The following is a 24,218-nucleotide window of genomic DNA, read 5'->3' on the forward strand; positions in this document are numbered from 1 at the left end:
TAAATAAATAATAACCCCTGCTAGAATTCTGAGGGTTAACTCTGCCACAAAGAATCATCCGCATACAAAGCTGAAGAAGCATATAACAAGTCGTGCATTTAGGAGGGCGATCTAATATTTATGCTGAAGATCTCCCTGCTGAATAATAGGGCTCCCATTAATTATTATAATTACTGAATGTCTTACTTTTTTTCCAAAGTACATTGCTGAAATCGTAAGAGCTGCCTGTAAATTACTATTTAGCAAAAGTTTACAGTTGCATTAATAATTCATACCCTAGTGGATACCTTTGTGTGCTGGGTCATCCATGTCTAATGTGAGAAAATGGGGGAACCAGAAAAACGGAGAATGAGAAGTTATGGTCACAAGATCAAAAACTGATTTTTACATCATTTACCTGTAGCAGGTTCTAGTGCTCCATGGAACAAGATTTACAGTAAAAGTTAACCATAACTAAATTAAATATTGTGTTATAAAGCATTGCGTATGCCAAGGTTTCTCATCCAGGGTTCTGTGAAGGTTGCATGAAAGGTTGCATCAAACTGGATTAGTTAATGATGACGACCAAAGAAAAACCAAAAAAAAAGTAAGAGTAAAAAGAGTAAAGATGTCAGTGTCAGTAATAAAATAAAGAGAAGGGAGATCAGTTTTTGCTTAAGCAATACAGCCAAGTCCCCTCTGCACTCCATCTTCAGACTGGATAGATAAGAAGCAGCAGTAGACTGGAAAAGTCATCACTTTGCTCTCTACTAAAGAGTAATGCAGATAGTATCTTTGTCAGTAGGACATAATCATAACTAAGAAAACTGAAGTTTCAAAAGATTAGCAAGAGCAGCAAACAGTTTTTACATATAACAGAATAATAAAAAAACATAAATGATAGTGATTACAAGGGAATACTTCTTTAATTTCACATCTGACTTCATCAGTCAATCCCTATATAAATGAATATGACCAAATATTGCATTGCAAATGCATTTTGCAATTCAAAAACAGTGTCAGTCTTAAATAAGATGATTTGATGTTGATAAAAAAATGTTTTACATATATATCCTCTGAAGGTGGTGAAGAAGGAGATGTTGTATGCCAAGTCTAAAAAAGAAAAAAAAATGGAGGAGAAAGTCTTAAGCCTCTATGACTCCTCCATTGATTCTGCCGCTGCTCCACTTGTCTCTGCAGCTGTTGTTGACGAAGAGTCTGATATATTGGTCACCATAAGTCGCTCTCTGCCTGCAAATGCCTCTTTCACTAAAAAAAAATACACAAAATGTATAAGTTGCTTTACTTGGAGTAATGTTTCATGATATGTAGAAGGTTCCTGTTTAAATAAGGCTTTATGAATTGTATAATATCTATAGGGCACATACTAATGCCCTATACTATGGGCACCATAGGGCTAAGATTAGACGGGTGGGAGAACAGTCATTTCTGTTTGGTTCCTGGTTGTTGGCACCTTACCCATCACTTAGCTATCCTAAGCACTGCACTAGTTCTTAATAGTTTCAGAGGGTGGAACCAAACTGGTCACTACCACCCTTATATTATCCGTATGGGCAGCTTAATGTGAGAAAACACAGGTTAACTAATGGTTTATATGAGGTTAAATAGGAATACAATTTAATTTGAAAAAACAAACTTGCAAGGTGCTTTTATATGATTTACATATGGGATAAAACCCAATAAACAATTGACTGTACATACTTAATGACACTTGCAGACTATTATCATTAAAGCAATGTCTTACAGTACATTATTACATGCAAAGGTAAGACAGACCAGTTATTTTGAGGCACAGGAAACTGATTTGTTATTAAATACAATGCAATAAAATGCACAGATGGTTCATAGGACCACTGTGCTGCCCAGGTAAACTGGGTTGCTATTTAAAATAATTGGTACTGCCACTAACTGCTTACAAAAGCATTGCAGCAAGGAACAGTAAAAAGGACATCTTACACATTGTTAAATGTGAATGGAACTTAAAGGTTATTTACCAACTGGATGTATAAAATACATTTATGCTTTACAACTGTAGCCATACTTTGGAGTACCATTTGGCACAAAAGCCTACATCACCCCAGTTACAAATTGGTTTCACTGTGCAGTTTCTCAGTTAAACATTCTACTAAATCCTGCATTCAAACCGGTTTCCTTTCTTGCCTGTACAATTTCAGTTTCATTCTACATACTACAGACATCCAAGTTTTTCCACGCTTGTCCTCAGCTAGCCATACAACTTCCACTACCACTTAAGGACCCAAGTATAAGATGTTGTATAGCCGGTCTGTATTTAAATGGCTGCTTAATGCACAGCCCATAACACATTACACTCCATATGAGAAATTGTAGGATCATCTAAAATCAACCAGCACCCTGTAATAATGTGAGGAGGTTATGGAGATGGGGTGGTAATAAGAATTTCTTTTTTTGTCTATTGTATACTCACCAGCAGCAATAGCGCTAATGTCCCATACTCTCAGCCCATCCTTCTGGCCTCCAAATGCATAGTGAAAGGGAAGATCAGGACAGCAGGCCGTGCAGAATAATACACCCTATACAAGAGAAAGTGTTAGATTAGAATAAACCCTTAATGTGCTCTTCTTGTTGGTACTCCAAACTCTCCAACACAGGTTGCCCCTTGCCAAGTGTCTAGATGATGACCACACAACAGGAAGATAATGAATGCTCCTACTTCAGGCAAACCCTGATATGAACAGATGACTGAAAGAGACATTTTGCTCATTAATGGCAGAGTGTCACTTACTAGCCCACCCTCTAATCCAGTGCATGTCGGGAACAAATAGATGTTACAAATACAGCTAGTTTTGCCACAAACTCTGGCACCTGTACACAATAAATGGAAAGTAAAAGGCAAGGTGAAACAAGATCCTTTTTTTTTTTTTTTTTTTTTTTTTTTTTTTAAAAAAAAAAGGATAATTTCAGAAAAAAAGAGTAATATTGAAAAAGAACATCCTCAAGGTGATCTGGCTGTTCAGTGTTTCAAGTTTACCTTCACCATAAAACTTCAGCAAGATTCTGTATATTATGTTCTTAATTGACTCAAATTACCACTTCCAATTTTTAAACCGGATCGTCTTCTAGAGTAATTTTGAAACAAATTCAGATATAAAGGAATGCTTGAACACTAATAATGAACAATCATATTGATAATATTGTAAGTGTTTTTTGATTTTCTATTAAAACAATTTTTGGTTGCCTGTACTACCTGCTTATTAGACTAACCTGTAAGTACCTTATGAAATTATTTTTTGTACTCTAAGTTATTATTATTATCTATCATCACCAATATTTATTATATACTTTAAGCATTGGTAATTGTGAATATAACATCAACTGTATTATTATTAATAATATATTATTGTGTATTTTCCAATCTTGTAAATTTTATGCGATTGCCTTAACATTCAACTTTGTTTTATTATACAGTTGTTTGAAAAGTCTCTACATGTTCCCTGAGGAAGCCGGATAGGCGAAACGCATCAGAATTGAGACAATTACCATTCCTACAAATAGGAATTAGTCAGGTGCCTTTTGTTTAGTTTACCTGGCATTCTCCTTTGTGTTTTCCCATAGGAGAGCCAACCCTACATTGTTTTCATTGTAAATATTGTATTACCTCACTTATATGGTATGTAAGCATTCATACTAAATATATTTTGAAGTTTAGCCACTTTGGTTTGTTTTATTGATATGTTACCTCTGGGGTAGGCAAACAATATACTCATACCATTTACTTGGCTTTTTACCGAAGCTCTCAAAAAATTGCAAGGTTAACCCGGTTTATTTAGCCCAACATAGTGACATTAAGAACTCATTAGCCACTAAAGTATCACTATATACTAGTGTTTGTGGATATTTCTTACAAAGGGGAACCCTTGGGGAATAACTTTCAGGTCTTCAGAAAACCCCTGAAATAGTTACTATATCCACAGCTTACTTTACATCAATGTGATAATCAGTGGGAAGAATGCCTCTTATATTGCTGGACATTGTGATGAATGTTACCCCTACAAATCTTTTTTTTTTTTTTACATCCAAAGATCACTGGTGTCAGACAAACTGCCCATTGCTCTGGGAACCCCTAGCAAGCTCTGGAGGAGCCCTGGTTGAGAAACACTGCCATATACAGTACGTATGATCTCATTAAATCAGAAGATATGACACAATGGTGTACCTTTTTAGCCCTTGACTTACCATTTTCATATTACGGGAATGAATTAGGCTTGGTTTGTCCAACAAAACATCCCAAATCTTTATATGTTTATCTGCAGAGGAGGTCACTAGGCACCCTTTCACTTGACTGCTTAATTCAAGACCTTAATGAACAAAAAAAATGAAGATTACAGGGTCATGCTTATGACTTTTTAACAAATACATAATTGCATTTGTTTTTTCAGATAATTTTCGGTCAGAATGAGACAGGCCAAAAATATGACAAAACAATATCAGCAATGGCTGAACTAAGTTCACAAGTAGAGTGTGGACCCCCAGGTAGAGTGTGTCTCCTACTAGGCTGAATATCGGCTTATTTACACCTTACAGATGAAACAAGGCCCCTTTACATTACTCTGCTCAGGACCTCACCACTTCTGCTTAGAAGTCTTTTTTTTTTTTTTTTTGCTGTGCTGTTTACTAATGTTTAGTTACAAGGCTGCCTGGCTTTTTATTTATTTTACCTACTGCTCTGTTTCTGCTGATTGCTTCCTATTGTTTTTAGCTTCTTCTCTTCTATTTCTTTTTGTTTGCCGCCAAACAGCTTTACTCACAGCATCATTTTAATGATCGCTCCCCAACTGTGGTGACTCCATCACCATTTGGGTAGGTTAAAGGCATTCTAGTCAGTAATGAAAACTAATGCTTTAGAGGTCTTCTGAGTTGAATAAATCGTTTGACCAACTTTTTTTACTGTAAATAATGAAAGAGAAGCAGCCCAGTGATGTGTTCATTTCTCAGTCACTTTGCTTTCTCCACCTTCTAGTCTGCCCCATGTTATACCATAAACTCAGTGTCTTCCTATGTTGATTTTTCCTTTCCCACTCTGAGCTCTGCAGTGCAGACCAGTTGGAGGATATTAAATCCAGTACAGGTACACAGGCTGCCTATGTAACACTTGTGTGTTTATTACATGTGTCAATGACAAATGACACATGTATGACACAAGTGACACAAGTTATAATGCATAGATGTAAATGGGCCCTAATTGATTGAGAAGTTCATCAGAAGTTAGGCTACACCTTCAGGTAAAGGCAGAGGACTCATTTTCTTCGGAAAAGATGACCAATGCCTTGTTGAAATGGTGAATACCAGTAAAAACAGTGAAGAATGGCATAAGCACACAGTAAATGAGATCCAGGCCCACGGGTTATGATTTACGACTGTAGTTAGGTGACAATAGCACTTACAAAGCCAAAACAGAAGTTTATCTGTGGTTTAAGTGGATGAAACAAAGACTGATTAGTTGTGCTACAATAGCAAGTGCTAAATCTGGAAAGCAACCTTTAACTACTGCCAGGAATCAAAGTTATTGTAGCAGAGTAAGTAAAAGTCTGAGCTCAGCGAGATCTTTATACCCTGCAAAACATTGAAGAAAGCGAGAAAAATCAATATCTCAGTGGATGCAAACAGAGGCACAAATGATCCGCGGTGTATTTAGGCCGGTGTCACAGTGAATGACCGTGGCACAAGCTATGCTCAAGAGAGGTAAAGGCACCAGAGAGATGACAAGGTTACACTGATGTTTTATAAAACTTTTAGGTGGAGCTGCTGTTCGGCTCTTCTAAAGCTGTACTCTGAGCACAAAAACTTTATTTGGACTATATTTCTCCATGAACAAGAAGAATCCACTTTTGTGCGCACAAAATGCCTTTGAGAACCCAATCTTCCAGCATCACAATATGACTGATACATTGGTACTGCTATCTGTGCTGTCTTCTATGTAGATTTATCCCACTAGTGCAGGAGACTACTGTCACAAAGACAGTAAGTGATATGATTTTCAAAGTTTTAGGATTGTCATCAAAAGACTTTCTAATGGGGACAATTGTTCAAGTGACAAGATGGAAAAAAACTGCACGCAAAAGTGTGTTCTTAGTGTGGCTAGAATGCGGAAGGGCTAGAATCACTGCCATATTTTTTTTTTCTTTTACATACCACTGGGGAAATTTGCCTTCACTTCCTTCCTCAAAAGCACAGCAGGAAGTTCTTAGAAGATTTACACTTTCTAGATAACAACAGTCAGCTGTACAAATACTTTCCAATGTGACCAAAGATAGCAATTCAAATATGGCAGGGATGTAACTGTTATCCAATATATAAAGAAATCGAGGGATGCTCCATAGCAATGCCTGGGGTTTTTATTTAACCACTTAAGGACCTTGGCCATGTTGTATGCCCCCGAAGTCCTTCCAGTTTTGTGTAAAAGCCAGAAATCATTGTCACTTTGACAGCTGAGCTGTTGGCATGTGTAATAGAGGAGATGCCAGTGGCTCTTTTTGGACTGATCGCTCTTACAGTTGTAACAATATTGAACAAAAAAGAGCTACATTATAACCCTGGCTCTAATGGGCAGCCACCCATTTTTTTAAATAGTAGTTTGCTTTAGCAAATCATTAAAATAAAATGAGAAAATACATACCAGACACTTCCCCATCATGCGCCTTCAATGTAAAAAGTGGCTTGTCTGACCGAGCATCTAAACAGTACACAAAGCCATCTTCTGTGCTGGCCTAAAAAAAGGAAAAAAAATAACATTACATGAATATTAACTTATAAGTGACTGCACAAAAATAAACAGGAAAAATGTTTTTTCAAAAAGCAGCAGTCTGCCACAAGAATTAAACAGCAGGTACCAAGCAAGTCACAGCTTACAGGATTACTTGAATCCTCCAAACTCCAGCAGCTTACCTTTGTTACCTCCAAGCTGCCTTATTTATAAATATTTTCACCAAACTTTTATGCAAAGTACACATTTTTTACCTGGGATTCAATTAGTAATGTATGGATCATGAGTAAAAGTGGATCCATATATTTCCATTTAACTATTGACCTGTAACCCTATGAAAAATTTCATGCTTTTAAGTATGTAGCTGGAATGCGACTAAGACCTGTCAAATAATGAGCCCTGTATTATCTAAAACTTTGCCCTCTTACCCATATATGTGGTTTTCCTTTAGTTCCCAGCTGCTAAACAGAGTAGAGAACAATAAAAGGAGGGCAGATATGCACTGCTTGGGAATGCCACATTTATTATGCCAGTTGCTTTGCCCTGCACATTGGCTTCGGCTTTATATAAAACAAGTAAAACTATTTACCAATATCTGTTTTGTGTTTAATAGGTCAGGTGAAATTCTGAACCTTTATAAAAAAATTACTTCGCACCTATTCAAAGCACCTCCTGAGACAGACACGCTACATGTTAAGAACCAGGGCCTTGCTGCAAACATTGGATAGCAATATGAAGCCCTGATCATTTAATGGCTATCTGTCCTGGTATGGGACTATAGCTCTGAACTGAAAGAGCATCTAATATAATCCAGAATTACATAAAGTCATCTGAATCAAGAACACACGAATATGTCGTCTCCCCTCCCCACTGTACTCTACATTACCATTGATTTTGTTCTGTAACTTGCCGGGGGTAAAAAGGGCATCTCAACTAAAAGCTACACACTGGGCACAAACTAAACTGAATGATTATCACTTTGACAGTCTAAGGCATTTTGCTTAATAGTTTAGCACGTGTAGTTCAGCCATTACTGAGAAACTCGGTGTTATTCGATTGATCAAGTGGCCAAACAGGACCTCAATGAAGAACAGAAAGCAATTCTGAAAAGACTGCAAAACATTTGGCTCTGCATTCGATAAGTACCTGCAGGCTATATGAGATATTAACCTATTCCTGACTGAGCATTGTGAGACTTTGGTACATATGTATTTTTAAAGTGACATTGTTGTTACAAAAAATGGCAGCCTGTAAAACTGACCAGGTAAAAATCTGCCATTTAAATGGCTATGGATATGAAGACACTAATACCTGCTGCCCTATTGAACATGGTTATATGGTTTCCCCTGCTGGTGACCATTGCCACTGGAACAGGAATAAGGTGATCATTTTTCCAATGCCAATACTTGTTTTTGTGACAACTCCCTAAAAGGTGGCTACAAATATTGAACAATTATGAAACTAAACAAGAACTACAGACCCTCCCCATATCTACGTGTTCCATTTAAAAACCTGGGAATCCAACATTCCCGCAAATCCAAACATTCAAACAATTACTGCTATTGAAACACATGAACATGGAAGACTCCCACAAGGGAATGTTTGATGTTTTTTAAAAAAAAGTGCCCTGTATGTTTTTTAATTTTTCAATAAACTTTAAAGCCAGAAAGTTGATTGGCCATGGTGGAATTTTAATAATCTTTCCTGATCAAATATCTACATGTGTGCCAGGCAACCGATTGAAAAACAATTAAGTAAGCAATTGTTTTCAATAGATCTTCTCAGTTAGATTTTATTTTTAATCATTTGGAAATGTTTGCAATGATTCATAGCTAGATCAATCACTAATCGATATATGCATCCTGTGGTATATACAAGACAGGAATAAATACATTCCCTCCAATAGAATAAACAGCAGGGGCTTTTACTAAAAAAAAAAAGGTTTTGGCATCAGACACACTAACTTTCTATGATAACTTTTAATAAGTGGGTTAGATTAATCCTAGCACCTGCTTTGTTCTGTCTTGTAAACACACAACGGGTAAAAAAATAAAAAAAGGGAATGAGGCGAGAACCAGGCGGTAAAACACATAATGAGTGAGGTGAAGAATAAAGGACCAACAGGTAAAATGGACAAATAAACAAGGGAAAAGCAGAGTAATTTAATATTACTGAGAACACAAAATAACAAAGAAAATGTTACAGGTAGATAGTGTGAAAGTTATTAAATAATTTAAAAGCTCTCTAATTTTACTAAATCATTCATTTAAAAAAAAAAACAAAAAAACAAAAAAAAAAAACAGGGATAATTGGTTACAGTAGTCGCGGCACAATAAAATCAGCGGATTCCCATGGCAACCGATTATGATCTAAGGCCCTCTATCACTCCGTGCCTCAGGCACACAAGACCTCAATCTCTGCAGAGCGGTGTTTGAAAACTGTTTATAGTGCAGAATGTGCTTTACAGGCAAAACAAGCAGCGGAGATTTACAAAATTAAAAAGATGCAAAAATAAATAAATAAAAAGCTAGCTAGCTTAATGTGATTTGATAACATAATGCTTTGGTGATCAACACAACATTGTATGAACTGTATACTGAATGTATGAGTAACTGTTCCCATAATTTACTGCTTAGAGATCAGTGACCTGGAACAAGCATGAATTAGTGGAAGTCCGAAAAATAAAATAAAATATAAAATCCTGGTCTGCACACTTGTTCTGGGATTTAGGCTGTGATGTTAAGCGCAGGATTACAGCTCTGTAGTCTGCACCTTATGAAAAAAAAGACAAATGCCAGCTCACCCACCATGCCCAAAAACTCACCTAAACCATCTTCCCCATTGGATTTTTTCCATTTCTTGCACATATTAAAATCCACAATTTGTTTGTGAAAATTACCTAAAACTGCTAGAAAATATACTTTTTGAACACACAACCTGTGAAATATAGTTGTGATTATTATACTGCTCTACATTTATTCAGATGTTTAGCAAACCTATTTTTAGTTAAACAAAAACCCCAATCAATGTAATGTTAAACACACAAAGGGCTCGATTTATAAAACAAGGAATCTGACATTCACTCAAACATTCTGGTGGGAATCAATTACTGCTACTAAAACACATGGAGCTAGAAGATTCCCACTAGGGAATGTAAGGAAAAGTCTGATAATCAGGTCCATAGATGCCAAACATTTCAAGACATAAAATTGTGTGCACCCATAACACTAAAGATGTTTACAACTAATAAGTTTAGAGAGGTAACCATAAATATTGTCCTTAGAATAATTCTTCTCACTCATGCAGTAATACATATTGGGCCTGATCTAATAAAGCTCTCCAAGACTGGTGAAGATAAGACTGTTATAGAAGAACCTGGGTGATCCAACAAACCTGAAATTAGTCTTAAAATCACTTACTATTGGTTTACAGATTTTTACAGGTCTCATTCAAAGTGATGCAGCATCCTGCTCTAGTTTTTTTTTCTCCTGAAGTATAGGAGTTGTTGTGTAGGCAAACATGGAGGGACTATAATTATATATATAATTATAGAGTACCCCCTCTAGTGGTTTTACTGGAAATCTCTATTTTTAGAGAAATTTTAAAAAATATGGAAATGCAGGCTTGTAGAAAAGGACATACAAATACTTGGAGAGAAAATACTCAACATTTTGGAACTTTTAAACTTAACAACTTTCCTTTAGCCAATGATTCTTGTGAATCTCACATTTAAAGCTTGTTTCAGAATTTAAGCATTTGAAAATTCCCTGCCAAAGTCTTGAATTATACTTGTACTGCTGAAAAAATGAGTGCCAAGTGTGCAGGCCTGATAAGGTAATGGGGGAATTTAGCCTTGGGCTTTTATGGAGTTCTTTGCTCAAATAGGATTTTGTGAATAGAAAAATTTCAGCATGTAGAATATTAGCATTAATATTTCAAAAGAAATGCAAGTGACGAGCCTAAAACATATTTGTTTGTATATAAAAAAAAAAGCCTTAGTCTAATAAGAACACCAATTTCATTGTGCTTTCATCTCAGCTTCAGTTCCCTGCATGCAATATCATAGCTTCATAAACTGGAAATAGTCAGAATCCATGAAGAGCGGACTGATAAAAACTTAGGAATTTTCTATGTTCATCAATTGCACCGACCACATCCCCCTCACCAAATGTTTTTTTTTTCTTTCTGTTTTGTAATCAGTTTAGATAGTACTAGATAGTTTAGTAGAATATCCAGTGAGTACGTCTAAATTCTGACCTGTGTGATCTGCACTTTTATTCATTTCTATGGAATAATAAACATTAGAATTATCCCCCCCCAAAAAAAATATTTCATCTCACAGCAGTCTTCCAGTCTACATGCATAGATGGCTGCATAGAATTTCTCTAGAAGGATTTGCTAAAGGTGCGAACACTGGACCATGGCCATTAGTAGCTTCCACTGGATGAAGGTTAACAATGCAGGAGACCAACTGGAAGACAATGGCAGAGACCGGTCCTATAACAATATTAGGGTCACCAAGTAACATTTTAGTGGAAGCTGCAGCAATAAACCTGGACTCCTGCAGGGAGATAAATGCTTATTTTGGTTCAGGGTCAAAAGGCTTAATGCAGGCTTCCTTCGCTTTGTGCAATCGGTCCTCTGAAGATGCGACTCTGTCACTCTAACTCATTCTGCACAACGCTGGACAAGCAATTCTACATTGAAGTGAGGATGTTGAACACACATCCTGCAGTTTCGAGTGAACAAGAGAGAGAGTTGGCTGGCTTTGGAGTGAGGGATAAGGTAAATAAAATGTTTTACTTTTAGCTTAGACCAGTTTTCCCAGACCTTTTGAACATGGGAGAACCCCTTGAATTAACTTTCAGGTCTTTGGGCAACCCCAATGACAATGAGTGATAATTACTATATCTACAGCTCACAGTGCATTAGCGTGGTGGTCAGTGGGAAGAATGTCTCTTACATTGCTGGACACTGGGAAGACAGCCATCCTTACAGACAGCCAAAAAGATCATTGGTAACTTTTAAACTGACATGAAAGTCAAATATTGCTCTTTGCTCAAGGAACCCCTGGAAACCTCTGCAGGGCAAGGGGGAGCAACAAAGAAAGGGTAATTTTGACATAAAACAGGTTTAAAAGATTGTAAATTACATTAGCATGCTGAAGCTTATGATATTTTACTGACATATACGTCAAACACAAGTCTACTTTAATATAACTACTAATGGTAATGAACATATAGACTCATGTGGGAAGAGGCAGACATACCCTGTTTCCCCGATGATAAGACACTGTCTTATTTTTTTTTGAAGGCCAAAATATGCTCTAGGGCTTATTTTCAGGGGGATGCCTTATTTACCCATGAAGACTACAGTACACAGTTATTGTTCATGTGCCAGGAGTCACCCACCGCACCACGCGATTCTGGTAAGTAATCGGTGGGTGGCTTATTTGCGGGGGGGGGCTTATTTTTCATTTTTACCTAAAAAGGGGGGGCTGTCTTATTTGATGGCCCTGCCTTATCATCGGGGAAACACGGTACTATTATCAGAAAAAGTTAGGACCTTTATAGAATGCAAGCCACTTTGCTTTTGTTCAGCATACACTCAGTTTCTCAGGTTTGTGAGACGTTTGGTGTAGCATTTTTATATGAAAAAACAAAAATTATTATGTGCTCACTTAAATATACAATTGTTTGTGTTTGTTATATGTCTGATAAGAGAAAATATACACATGGATCGTCCCAGAGAATAACTTCCTGTGTTGATTTATCAATTATTTTTTTTTCTTATGTGTCTTTGCAGACTACAGAACCTCCCAGTAGTGTACATATTCCTGCCTTCTTTCTGGTGTTCTGATACATATTAGTAAATGGGTGTTATGCTAAAGATGAAAGTTTGCTATAACCAGGACCACCAGGTGACAAAAAAAGAGATTAAAAAAAACGAATTCAGCCATAAAATATAAGGACTATATTGTTAATTTCAGGATTAGCTATGCTTTAAATTCTGCAAAGAAATTAACCCAGCCTGCTCAATTTACACTTTTGACATAGGAGAATTGTACGGGTTATAAAACAGAAGTCTTGGTTCAATCACAGTCTGGAAAGGAACAGTGCACCTTAGCGTACGGACAATCAAGGCAGCCGAGCAGTTGACATGCCGAGCCATAACTTCTAAAGTACATCTCAATATGGAGCAATCTAGGTTTCAATTGAAAAGAAGAGCTGTGCAAACATACATAATGCTTCTCTATCAAGTCCTTCGGGGTCATATTTTACTTTCAGCTGGAGAAATAGATCAGAAGAAAATACTGACAATTGCAACGTGAACAAAGAAATATGATTAGGAATACACTGTGGAGACATTTTGTTCAGTTCTAAAAGCAAACACCGGTGCAGTGGGCGAGCCATTTTTCACGGGAAGCGTTACAGGCAGCCTGACACTAAAAGTGTCTGCTTTATTTATGAGGGAGGGATTTCATTTGCAGCAAATATAGAAGAACACGAGACGCTGTTTTTAGATCTCTCGTGCTGATTTCGGAGGTAAATTCAGCAGCAGGTTGGTATTATTCACCTCTTAACACTTCATTTTATACAGGAAATATCAGCAAGGAAGGAAAGGTCTGTCATAACCATAGAAAACGGCTCCCATAACTTTTCTAGGGTAAGTTAAGATGCCACCAACATTTGGAATACGTCTGTAGCAGCTAAATGGTTAAACAGCTACCTTAGTCTGACACCAATTTATTACTAACAACTGATTTCAGCTTGGTTTTAGTTTTCTGAATCACAATAGCATCTCACTGATTGCATTCATTTGCCGCAGGGAATAGCTCGTTATGTCTGTATCAAAGCATTGTGGGTGTTATACAAACAAAAATAAATAGTAATGTGGTTTTAAAAATGCCAGTGTGCAAAAACTATGCAAATAATATGTATATGTTATTGCTCTAAAGCAAATGGCATATAGAAAAAAAAAAAGTACCAAAAAGTTTCTGGGAGAAAAGTGATTCCACGTGACTCTCTCAACTTCTCCACTGAATCTCCAGGTTCGGTGGTTTTCCGGACTTCTACAGTCGTACAATATTACTGATCTAAAAAAAGTAAAGAAAAGAGCAGGTAATGCCACAGAGTAAAAGTTCTGCTATATTATTCATTCCTCACTTCATGTTACTTCAAGCTTCTTGGGTGTTGATGAGTTGATCAGTTGCAGAGGCTGGCAAATATATCCACATAAGCCATGTAAGGATGTCAGAGCAATTCTGCTAAAAGTGTATGCAAACCCTAACAATTACTTTTTTGTATTTGATTCCTTCTGGTCTGTTATAACAAAAAGCTTTTAATGGTATATTGCAAAAATACCTGTGGATCATGTCAGAAATCCAGAGCTGTTCTATGTCCAGAGCATACTTACTGTGTTGATGAGCGGCTATCTCCCCCCACCCACCCACTTCTAAACTGCTTTTACTATGTGAATTTGCCCCCGCTCCTACTCATTCTCCCATTCCAATGACAATAATATAAAATCCTAAAGTCCATTAGAGAACAAAGGAATAGGATACTGGCTGGTTTTACTTGCTAACTCAAGGAGTATTGGACACTGACAAGAAATACTTGAAGCTAACCCACGGTAAGAAGGAGAGGGCTTGTGTCAGTTGATATCTTTCTTTCTTCTTTATCACCAGGAGATGGATATACTCCATCATAAAAGCAATCTACTAAGGGGGGGTGTAGCTACATAAGCCATTACCACACATTGCTGTGAATATGAAAATTCACCATAAGGAATGAATAAACTGGGCCAGGATCAGAAACGCAAAGTGCCGACAGTGACAAAAATCTCCAAGATGAAGAATTAGCTCAAAAGAAGGGAAAAAGTCAGGGTACCAGCAGGGAACTCTGTATAAACAACACCAGCATATAAGGAAAGACAAAAATAGGGGAACCTAAAGCTACAATGAAAACGTAGACCTATAGCAATCCAAGAATCTCAGAGCTAGGATAAAGAAGCGAAAACTTTGCTGCCGAAAAAACCTCTACTACAATCTATCTCACAATACAAGTACAAAAAATAGAGGACAGCAACAAAGTATAGCCCTATGAACTTTCTAGCAGAGGTTTTCTTTAACAGTATAGTAGTATTTTTGTCCCATCAATTTTTCCCCTCTATCCTGACAAGTGGGATGGTACAACTATTTTCGGGGATAAAACAGAACAGACTTCTGTCTACAAAAGTGCACTGTACAATTGACTTCCACTACATGTACATCTGTTCTGTATCTGTACTGATTAGAACATATTCACAAAATTGGATTTTTTCTTGCGCATGACTGGATGATTAAGTAAGCACAACCTTACAGCACAGTGCCAAGGTTTTTCTCTTTGGAAGTAAATATGCTAGACTACTTAATAAATTGGGGTCACGGTCTTATCCAGTAACCTTATCACAGCAGGTCTTTAGTAAGATGTCTAACTGCAACTATCTGAATAGAAAGATTCAATCCATTTATAAAATAACAAAAAGAAAATATTGAACAGCAGGGATTTAAAACTAAAATTAGATGTGACAATATAGCAAAAATACTGCATAGCTTTCCTTTGAAGAATGGAAAAAAAAACACGGACTAAAAAAACAAAAATAAAACACTCTTTAGAATGGAAATTCCACAGAGACACAATCTGAGACGAGCGGGATCCTTAACAACAAGAAGGAAAAGATAACAGACTAGAGAGTGTACACTACGCATTTCAGATCCGATGCCTCTGCACACCGTGTGACAGGGGACAGAGAACAGCCTGATTTATTACATTGCTCATCGAGAAATAAAATCCACATTCTACCAAGAGTGTTAGATAAATGTTCTAACAACAGCAGCCAGGGCCCATCTGCTGCCGAGGTAGACGAGGTCCCAGGCGAGCCGCGGTTTATGCCGTCAGCGCGCTTAGTGACAGGAAAGTCACATCCTGAAAATTGCATTCAAGGTCCATCCAGTGTATATAACAGATGGCACGGGCATTATCTGGAACCTTTTGTTGTATCAATGGCGATTTTGCCTTTGGTTATCATTGAAAAATGGATGCTATTCAAAAGATGAAATTAATACGCAAGTGGAAATTACAGAGACGGCTAAACACAAACTGTTGATACAACGATTTCACAGGGTTTTAAAGGGTGCACAGTATGGCTATACATACACTTAAAGGGCAAAAAAATGTCTGTCCCGATCACTCAGTTGTACTCTTAAATTGTCCCTGGAGACCACAAGTGGCCATTTTACATGTACTATAAAGGAATGGTTACTGTTTTCATCATCAGGAAACCCATCCTGAGAAACGTCATGCAGCATTTGCTAGAGTGCATGTAGATGGTAAGTAATCCCAAAGAAGCTGCAGGAGATCAGGCAGCACCAGATAAAACAACAAAAACAAAAAAGAATTAATGGGGAAAAAAATGTCACTAAACATCACAAATAGGATTTGGATACAATTAAAGGTAGATATATCAACACCTTCTTTGCACATTTTGTACGATTTTAAACAAGACATGGATGCCGTACAACGTATATGTCTGCATTTTAAGGACAGATGTCTTTACATATCACTTGCACTTACTTGTCAAATGACCCCGAAAGAAGTGTCTGTGCCTCGAAGGGATGGAACTTTAATGTTTGTACCTACAAGATAAAAATTCATTAGACAGGTGGCAGAATACGGTTTTCGTCTATAATTAAAGCAGAATTCTACTATACTCAGAACCTGCACAGAGGGGAGTATAAAGATGTGAATTACAGCTATACCCTCAGAGATCTCTATATTGAGAAATAGAGTTCTAGCACACTGTAGTCATTTCTACTCTGCAGCTGGTCAGAATCCATTGGGAGCTCTACAAAATGTATGGAAATTTCTAATACAAACAGCTAGATATAAAAAAAACACAGAGAAAGGTAGAGGTGTCCAAGCATATCATATAATAAATGTTGGCATAAAGATTTCTGGAGCACAGGAGCACAGACATAATGCTAATGCACCCACTTTATCTCTCTCTTGTGTTTCCAGAGTTTTCTTTTAACTGTAGAATGAAGAACATGGCTACCAGCATTTCCCTATGGGCATAATGGATATCTCTAAGGGTCAGCTCACCCAAACCCAAGTTTCAGGTTTTTGTCAGATGCTTAAGAGGTAATGCTGAACTACAGGCAGGTAATAAAGAGATACAGTTCTCTGAGCAATTGGAGCAAAGTGACCATGTCTGCTGATAGGTCACCGCCCCAGTAAATCATAACCAACCATGCAGTAAACTCCAGTACTGGATAGGGTCAGAACGTATCTAAAATTCAAGATGTCATACAACAGTTATTAAAATGATCATACATGACAAATGGCTGTCCCGACACAACCACTGTTCATTGGGATGTTCAAATGCCTAGAGAAATTGAGTGGGGAGGTGGGGAAAGAGCAAAGGGACATTTTTTTATTTTGCAATATGTGTCTTGTTTGTGGATTTCTCCTAATTTCCTGTCCCAGAAACACAACATGAAGTGTAATGAATCTCTACAAGTAAAGGTAATTGCCCAAATAGATAGATGTCCCCAAAACAGGTGCCGGCTTTCAAAGTTTTACATTCAACATTAAAACAAAATCAAATTGATTTTTAATGACTTTTTAGCTTGGCAACAATGATCAATAGGGCAAACAGAGGTAGATACATTCTAGCAGGTACACAAAAAAAAAAAAAGAGTAAAAACATAAGGTTCTGATTCTTCCCCACTGTATCCAGAAGGTCTTGGCTTATTTGTATACATTTTAATACAACTGTTTGTATTTCCCAGACCTGAACACCGGCCACAGATAATTGCAAGTCTAATTTAATTTCACATCACTTACTGTATTCTCCTCTCCTCATGTGGATGTTTGAAATGTTTTTTATAACTCAGCATTGTTCATAATGAACACCTGCATGTTAAATTATTTGTCTTTAATGGCAATGAAAACATGCTCACACATTTTTTTGATTGTTTCAGAATAGCCAATTCCTTAACAGAGTACCTGGCATTCTTGCATATCATAGCCCTTTCATTTCCTATATGTCAAATAACTCTGTGCTGGCCCAGCTTATCCACTCTTCCCCTCAGCTCCCTAAATACCCTTCAAGTAGCTAATGGGGGAAAAGTGAAGGGCAACTCAGACTGCTGGGCCTGCTGCCCCATAATAAAGATGGTAGTGCCCAGCAGCAGTCTCAGTGCTTTTTGATGCTTACACAAGTGAGGCTTTTCTAGGAAAATACTATGCATTAAATATAATAAATATGTATATTTTGGGAAGATTTGTAATTAAATGGTGTAAACAGTAAAAGGTCACGATAAACAGTCAATCATCCATACCTTGTCTGTGTGCATTGTAAGGCTGGCAGCTGGTTTACCCAAAGACATATCCCAAAGAAGAACTGTGTTATCTGCAGAGGCACTAGCCAGAACATTTCTGGATGAAAAGAAAAAATCAATAATACATGGGATACAGTGGTGCATGTAGCCTACTTGGCAACCAGTGTATAATCTTTATTAACCCCCTCCCCACCACCACCATTATAATGGATGAAGACTACAAAACAAAAACAAACAAAAAAAACAAACAAAGGACTTTTGGGACTTCAGAAGTATATAGCAGCTGTAAAAATATAAAAGTCTAAGATCTTAGGAATTCCCTGCAATAGAATTTTTAGATTTGGTAGGATACTCCTTAAGAGGTTCATTGCTTAAGTGACACATAAGACACTTTTCTCATAAGAACACTAAAAGTGCTGCAGGTGGTTATAACAAACCAGACCCTCCCATTCAGGAATCTTAGTAAAGAACAAACTAATAATTTAGCATTTAGAACAGAAAAAAGAGGAATCTGCAACAAAGTTTGGTAAATCTTTGCAATATACATTGATCACAGAGAGGGTTTTTTTGTCTCATAAAAAGTGGAGTTACACTTTAAACATTACAGCTTGGTTGCCTCTCATTCGGTAATTGGACAGTGAAATGCTCGTTACATCTCAAGATGCCCTGTGTCAGTATTTTTTCACACAGTATATGACACCGGTTTTTGTTGCAAACATTACTCTACCATGCAGGGGGTTAAAAAGAGGCTAATCCAGGTAAAGAAGTGATAAATGATGAAGTCTCAGAGAGACTACAGGGATTAAACAAAAGCTAGGTAGGTAGCTAGGTAAAGCTAAGTAACACAGGCCGTCTAAAGGATGAGTATAATCTCTCTTCTACTGCAGGACTTTATTATTAATATTAACTTGTATTTATATAACGCAGACATATTATGCATGTACGCAAGTCCATAGTCATGTCACCATCTAAAGGGCTCACAACCTAATGTCCCTACCATAAGCATATGTCATTAACACAGTCTAAGGTTGATTGTTGGGGGGAAGCCAATTAGCCTAACTGCATGTCTTTGGAATTGGGAGGGAACCCATGCAAACACGGGGAGAACATGCAAACTCCATGCAGATAGAGTCCTGGCTGAGATTAAAACCTGGGACCTAGTCCTGCAAAGGCCAGAGTGCTAACCACTGAGCTAACCATGCCGCACCACATGACTTGTCAATAGAGTTGCTTTTTTGGAGAGCTGACATGTCCTCTGTAAACAGCTGATCAAAATAATTTCAGCAGATGTGGATAACAATTTAGAAACAAGGCAATTTGCCTGTCACAGGGCTGAAACAGAGCTAATGAAAACGGATGAGCAGACGGTCAGTCTGAAATTCTTCTGGGCAACAAAAGAGCTTGCTAAAAAAACAGTCTGCCTGCCACTGCACTATAAAGAAACCTGCAAGTGCTTTATATTAATGCACAAAGAAAGCATAAAGATCCATTATAGTCTGTGCTCACCTAGTAATATCCCATTTCACAATTACTGTTACCCGAATGCAGCTGCACTATACAGGAATCAGAACCATGTGTTCTAGTTGTGCCCTATATCCCCGTCATACTGGCTCCTAGTAGTTGCATAAGCTGTTATGGTGTTTAAATGCCAGATATGTACATTACTATGTCAGTGATCATATAAAGAAAAACAGATTTGAGATCAAATACTTTAGTGCATACCAACAAAACACAATAATTATAATAAACATTTTCTGGAACAAAAGAGACAGTATTAAGCACAGATTTTTTTTTCCCTGTCGGCTATGGAGGTAAAATGTGCTTTTCATCAAGCAAATTGCATAAAATGTTTCTTAATGGATTGCAAAATGCAGAAGCAGACAAGCCATCAGTCAGAATTAAATAAATGCTTTCAGTGTGCAGGAATATAAATGCACTGGAAGTAAAAGCTACTAAATGATTAATGGGTTATGATTGATGCAACTACTTATGAGCAAATACCTGTGACCTTTACCTGTGGCTAAACCAGAACCCAGCCTATAAAGTGAATATCCAGTCTCGCATTTTCATACCAATGATTACACTATAAACTTAATTGATGTCTGCTTTTATTTTGGTATATTTTCAACTGATAAGAGTTTTATCATGTCTGATTGCTAAGTGCTAAGCAAACCTGTTGATCTTTCTGGAAATTAATTAATGTCACATGTACTATGTAGTGATATCTAACACAACCCCATCAACCCTGCCTATATGACTTCTGTAAACTAGAAAACACCTTCCCATAAGGCTAATGAGATGTGGAGGGGGTTTTGCAGTCCCAACATACTTCCTGTTCTTGCTTGACATAGGACGTCTTAGCAGAAAAATGGACTTAGTGGGGGGATGCCTCTCAATTTAATAGGAGTATTGCAGGAAAAGTTCATCTTTGCCGGGAATGTTATTTTATATATATATATATATATATATATATATATATATATATATATATATATATATATATATATATAATTTTTTTTTATTTTTTTTTTTACAAACGTTCTTCTTTAGGTGTTTTTGTGAATCTATGGGAAGTCCATACTTGGAAATGTTCATTTTATCAGAAGAAAAGCAAGAACCCAGCTTTTCCTTGCGCTTACCTACACCTTGATCTATAAAAACATACATACTTAGAAGAAATCCACCAGGGAGCAAAGGGCGCAGATATGGTGTATCACACAACAACTGTATGGAGAAGTAATTTTGTGACACACAATGCTTACAGCTGAAATACCACAGTACCCACCCCCCCTTCCCATTTCAGTGTATGTGTGGGTGTAAAAATTTTCAGGAAAGCAATAAAGACTCAAATTGTCCCCACTTAACCAAAGTTTAAGGGACATATTTACCATAACCTACCTATAGCATGGGAGATCGAACATATAATGGGAATGGGGTGGCGCTTAGCACATTCTAAGATGACATGGCTGCACATGACTTATTTTAGTTCCCCATCTGATGCATATTAGCAGCCGAGGCCTGGTGCTTCATATGGTCATTAAGTTGCCTGCAATAGTGAATTACATTCTTACAAAAAAGCCCAAGTGAGCTGTGACACACTCAGCAGAGAATTACCTGATTTGCCTGTTCCATGACAGGTCTAGAACTGCATCTGAATGACCTTCCTGCGTCTCCTCTGATGAAGCTCCCTGTAAATACAATCACAATCAAAGTATAGGACATCACAGTACTTGCTAAAGACGTCCATGCAGATATGTTAAACCTTTGGTGTTTGTTATATATATTTCTGTCTCTGAGACACACCAAGACCCTTTCTCTCTGTGTGGAAGAAAAAGATATCACATACCCCCTACCTATGGAACCTTAATCAGTAAATGTTTTGCTCCCTGCTGACTGTAAAGCTCCATATCAGTTCTCAATATAGAAGTGCTAAATGGAATGAAGTTGTGCAAAGCCTATTACCAACAAATGTTATCGTTCATCACTTTAGAGCAGTAAGAATAATGAAAAAACACTACAAACTGTACATTATTTTCTGCTTTATTATAGAATGCCATATACAAGTATTAAACTAGGGCAGTATAATAAAAAGAAAGCAATGCATTTTGCGTGCAGGTCTGAACAAATTAAAATCCCCCAAATATCAGAATTTTCTGATGAGCCCAGATTGCTCACTAAAGACCATTTCCCCGTGCAGCAGTGGACGGTCCTATAATTCCCCCATCCAGTAAATTCAGCAACACATAAATAACAAAATGCTTCTGCATGGACTGACACTTCCCTCCAATCTGTTTCTCATCAACTACAGTAACCACATTGGCATTTATTGGTGACATGGCAATCCCTTTCCATTAACCGCAGGATATAACTGGCCCATGATGGGTTATATTTGGAAAAAGAAACATATACTTTAAATATTACCTTCTTCCCTTTCTTTTTCTTCTTTTTAATTTGTTTGCTTCCTAGGGAGAACACAGGCTCCAAGCAGTCAACCAGATCAAGGTCCCACACGTCAATGACAGGGGTCATGTTACCAATTGCAACGTAGTTTCCTGGTAAAATTTAAGTCAGGATGAACACAAATAATGAAAAGGTTTAGGTAGAACACAGAAGACAACTGACATCTGCATACACAATATAAGCTTTACTGTACCCAAAATGAAGAGAATTTATTGTTAAACATTTGGGAAAACCTTAGTGCAAGTCTAACTAGCAGTCTCTTCTAAGACAACTTAATTGCGCATGGGTATACTCAAAGCCTATGCAATGCATTATTCCAATACTGAGCACAATGGTGGTAGCTATCTCATTGATGAAACTGCTAATCATATTTGGTGGCCGACAAAAGATGTGGGGTGGTCTAAGCATCATCCATGAAAGTGTTTGTTATCAGAATAAGTCAGTATCAGAATAAGACACCTGGGGTTTGGGGATACCTAGGTGCTCTGATTATAAAATAAGATTGTACTGATCTATATGAAATGATAGACATACATACATACATGTTGAAAGAAAATAGGTTTCCCACTTTCTACATGTTGTAACTCAACATTTCATAGCCGTCCTTTTTAAATAAGGTTATGAAAAGTAGCAAATAAAAAGGAAAAGGGCTTTCAGGCTATTTTAAAGTGTTTATTTTAAAGAGTTTCCGAAAAGGATATTAACAACATTTGTGTCAATATATCAAGAACATTTATATATCAAGCCCTCTCCCATTGTATTGTCATGGGATTGGCATTGCTAAACTGAACATACACGTTGTAATCTAAAAGAGTTGCTTGTCTTTAAGCATTAACAAACATAGTTGATATCTTGTCACGTCACGTTTCGGCACAAGGGCTTCCTCGGGGTATGCAACATAAGTATGTATTGTAAGAACATTGTTGATGAATGCCACAGTATTTTATAGTATTGGCGGATGAACTAAAGGTGGATGGGCTGATGTAAAGTTTACAATTGTTAGTGTATTGAAATGGGAAAAAATACTGGTGTTCCAAATTCAGGAGATCTCAAATATATAAGATGCCAGACTGTATAGATTTTAAAGTGCAAAAGAAAGTAGAATTTTCTGGGTCCTACATTTGAGGAGACTTTAAAGATGCTGGCAAAGTACAAGAATTCAGGAGTGATGCGTCCCACCTCAAAGAGCCACCTTTTTTTTACATATTAGACAAACCTAAAGCAGATAGTCCACAGCAAAATGATAAATCTAAAGCTACGTACACACTTCCAATTATTATCGTTGGAAAACGAACGACGAACGATCCTGCACGATATCTACGAACGATCGTATAGCACCGATCCTGCACATACAGATAACGACACGATCGTTCGTAGATATTGTACACACAATAGATACGATCGTTTGAGCGATAGAGGAACTATGTGCACGACAGGAAGTGAACGAACGTTCGTTCATTACGCATGCTCAGACCATGGACGATCAACGAACGATCGTACACACGAACGATGGTCAACGATCGTCGTCCAATCCGATCCGCCGGTCCGGTCGTTCGTTTCCAACGACTTTCCTCGTTCGTCGGCGTCGTTGGTTACTTTTTTTACGAACGATTTTTGCCCAATCGATCGTTCATCGTTCGTTCATTTTGAACGATAAAAATTGGAAGTGTGTGCGCACCTTAAGACTGGCAATAAACAATTAACATACATAGGAAATGGACCTTCGGTCCTAATCCTGAAAATAGTAGTGCTAGCGTGTCAAAGATACCCCCCCAAAGCGTCCCTGTGTAAAACAACATTCTTCTATAAGGGTTTGTAGGAGTTCAGCAGTGGCATAACTGCCTTTAAGTACTCAAGCTGACAAGATACACAAACCACCCTTAACTTGTCACATCATTGGCTTACCCAGCACTTTTTCCCCCAACTCACATGCAGCTTAAACAACATGGTGGTTAATAAACCAATACACTTTATCATTCGCTCATTAGCTATTGGATGTGCTAAAGTGTTCAGAACAACTGAATATTTCTATGCCATTTTTACATCTTCTCCTATAAGACAAAGCTTCCTTTCATTCATGTAAACCAGGATGAAAGGAAGCCTAATGCCCCCCTGGTCGATCTGGCCTAATCC

The 24,218-nt window shown here is 37.4% G+C and overlaps 1 protein-coding gene across 1 annotated transcript in view; it reads right to left on the reverse strand.

Annotated features, from left to right (window-relative positions):
- Positions 1 to 886: 886 nt before the first annotated feature.
- PWP1 (PWP1 homolog, endonuclein) overlaps positions 887 to 24,218 on the reverse strand; it is a 34,273-nt gene continuing 10,941 nt past the window's right edge. The window contains exons 7-15 of the mRNA XM_072400386.1: positions 22,047 to 22,177; positions 21,240 to 21,313; positions 18,126 to 18,222; positions 16,357 to 16,418; positions 13,730 to 13,838; positions 6,656 to 6,746; positions 4,216 to 4,337; positions 2,447 to 2,552; positions 887 to 1,248 (exon numbers count right to left, since the gene is read on the reverse strand). Coding sequence (XP_072256487.1) covers positions 1,133 to 1,248; positions 2,447 to 2,552; positions 4,216 to 4,337; positions 6,656 to 6,746; positions 13,730 to 13,838; positions 16,357 to 16,418; positions 18,126 to 18,222; positions 21,240 to 21,313; positions 22,047 to 22,177 — 908 coding nt within the window. The 3' untranslated portion in view covers positions 887 to 1,132. The remainder of the gene's footprint in view (positions 1,249 to 2,446; positions 2,553 to 4,215; positions 4,338 to 6,655; positions 6,747 to 13,729; positions 13,839 to 16,356; positions 16,419 to 18,125; positions 18,223 to 21,239; positions 21,314 to 22,046; positions 22,178 to 24,218) is intronic.

The sequence above is a fragment of the Pyxicephalus adspersus genome, chromosome 2 (assembly GCF_032062135.1).
Source record: "Pyxicephalus adspersus chromosome 2, UCB_Pads_2.0, whole genome shotgun sequence".
In the NCBI taxonomy this organism is placed as follows: domain Eukaryota; kingdom Metazoa; phylum Chordata; class Amphibia; order Anura; family Pyxicephalidae; genus Pyxicephalus; species Pyxicephalus adspersus.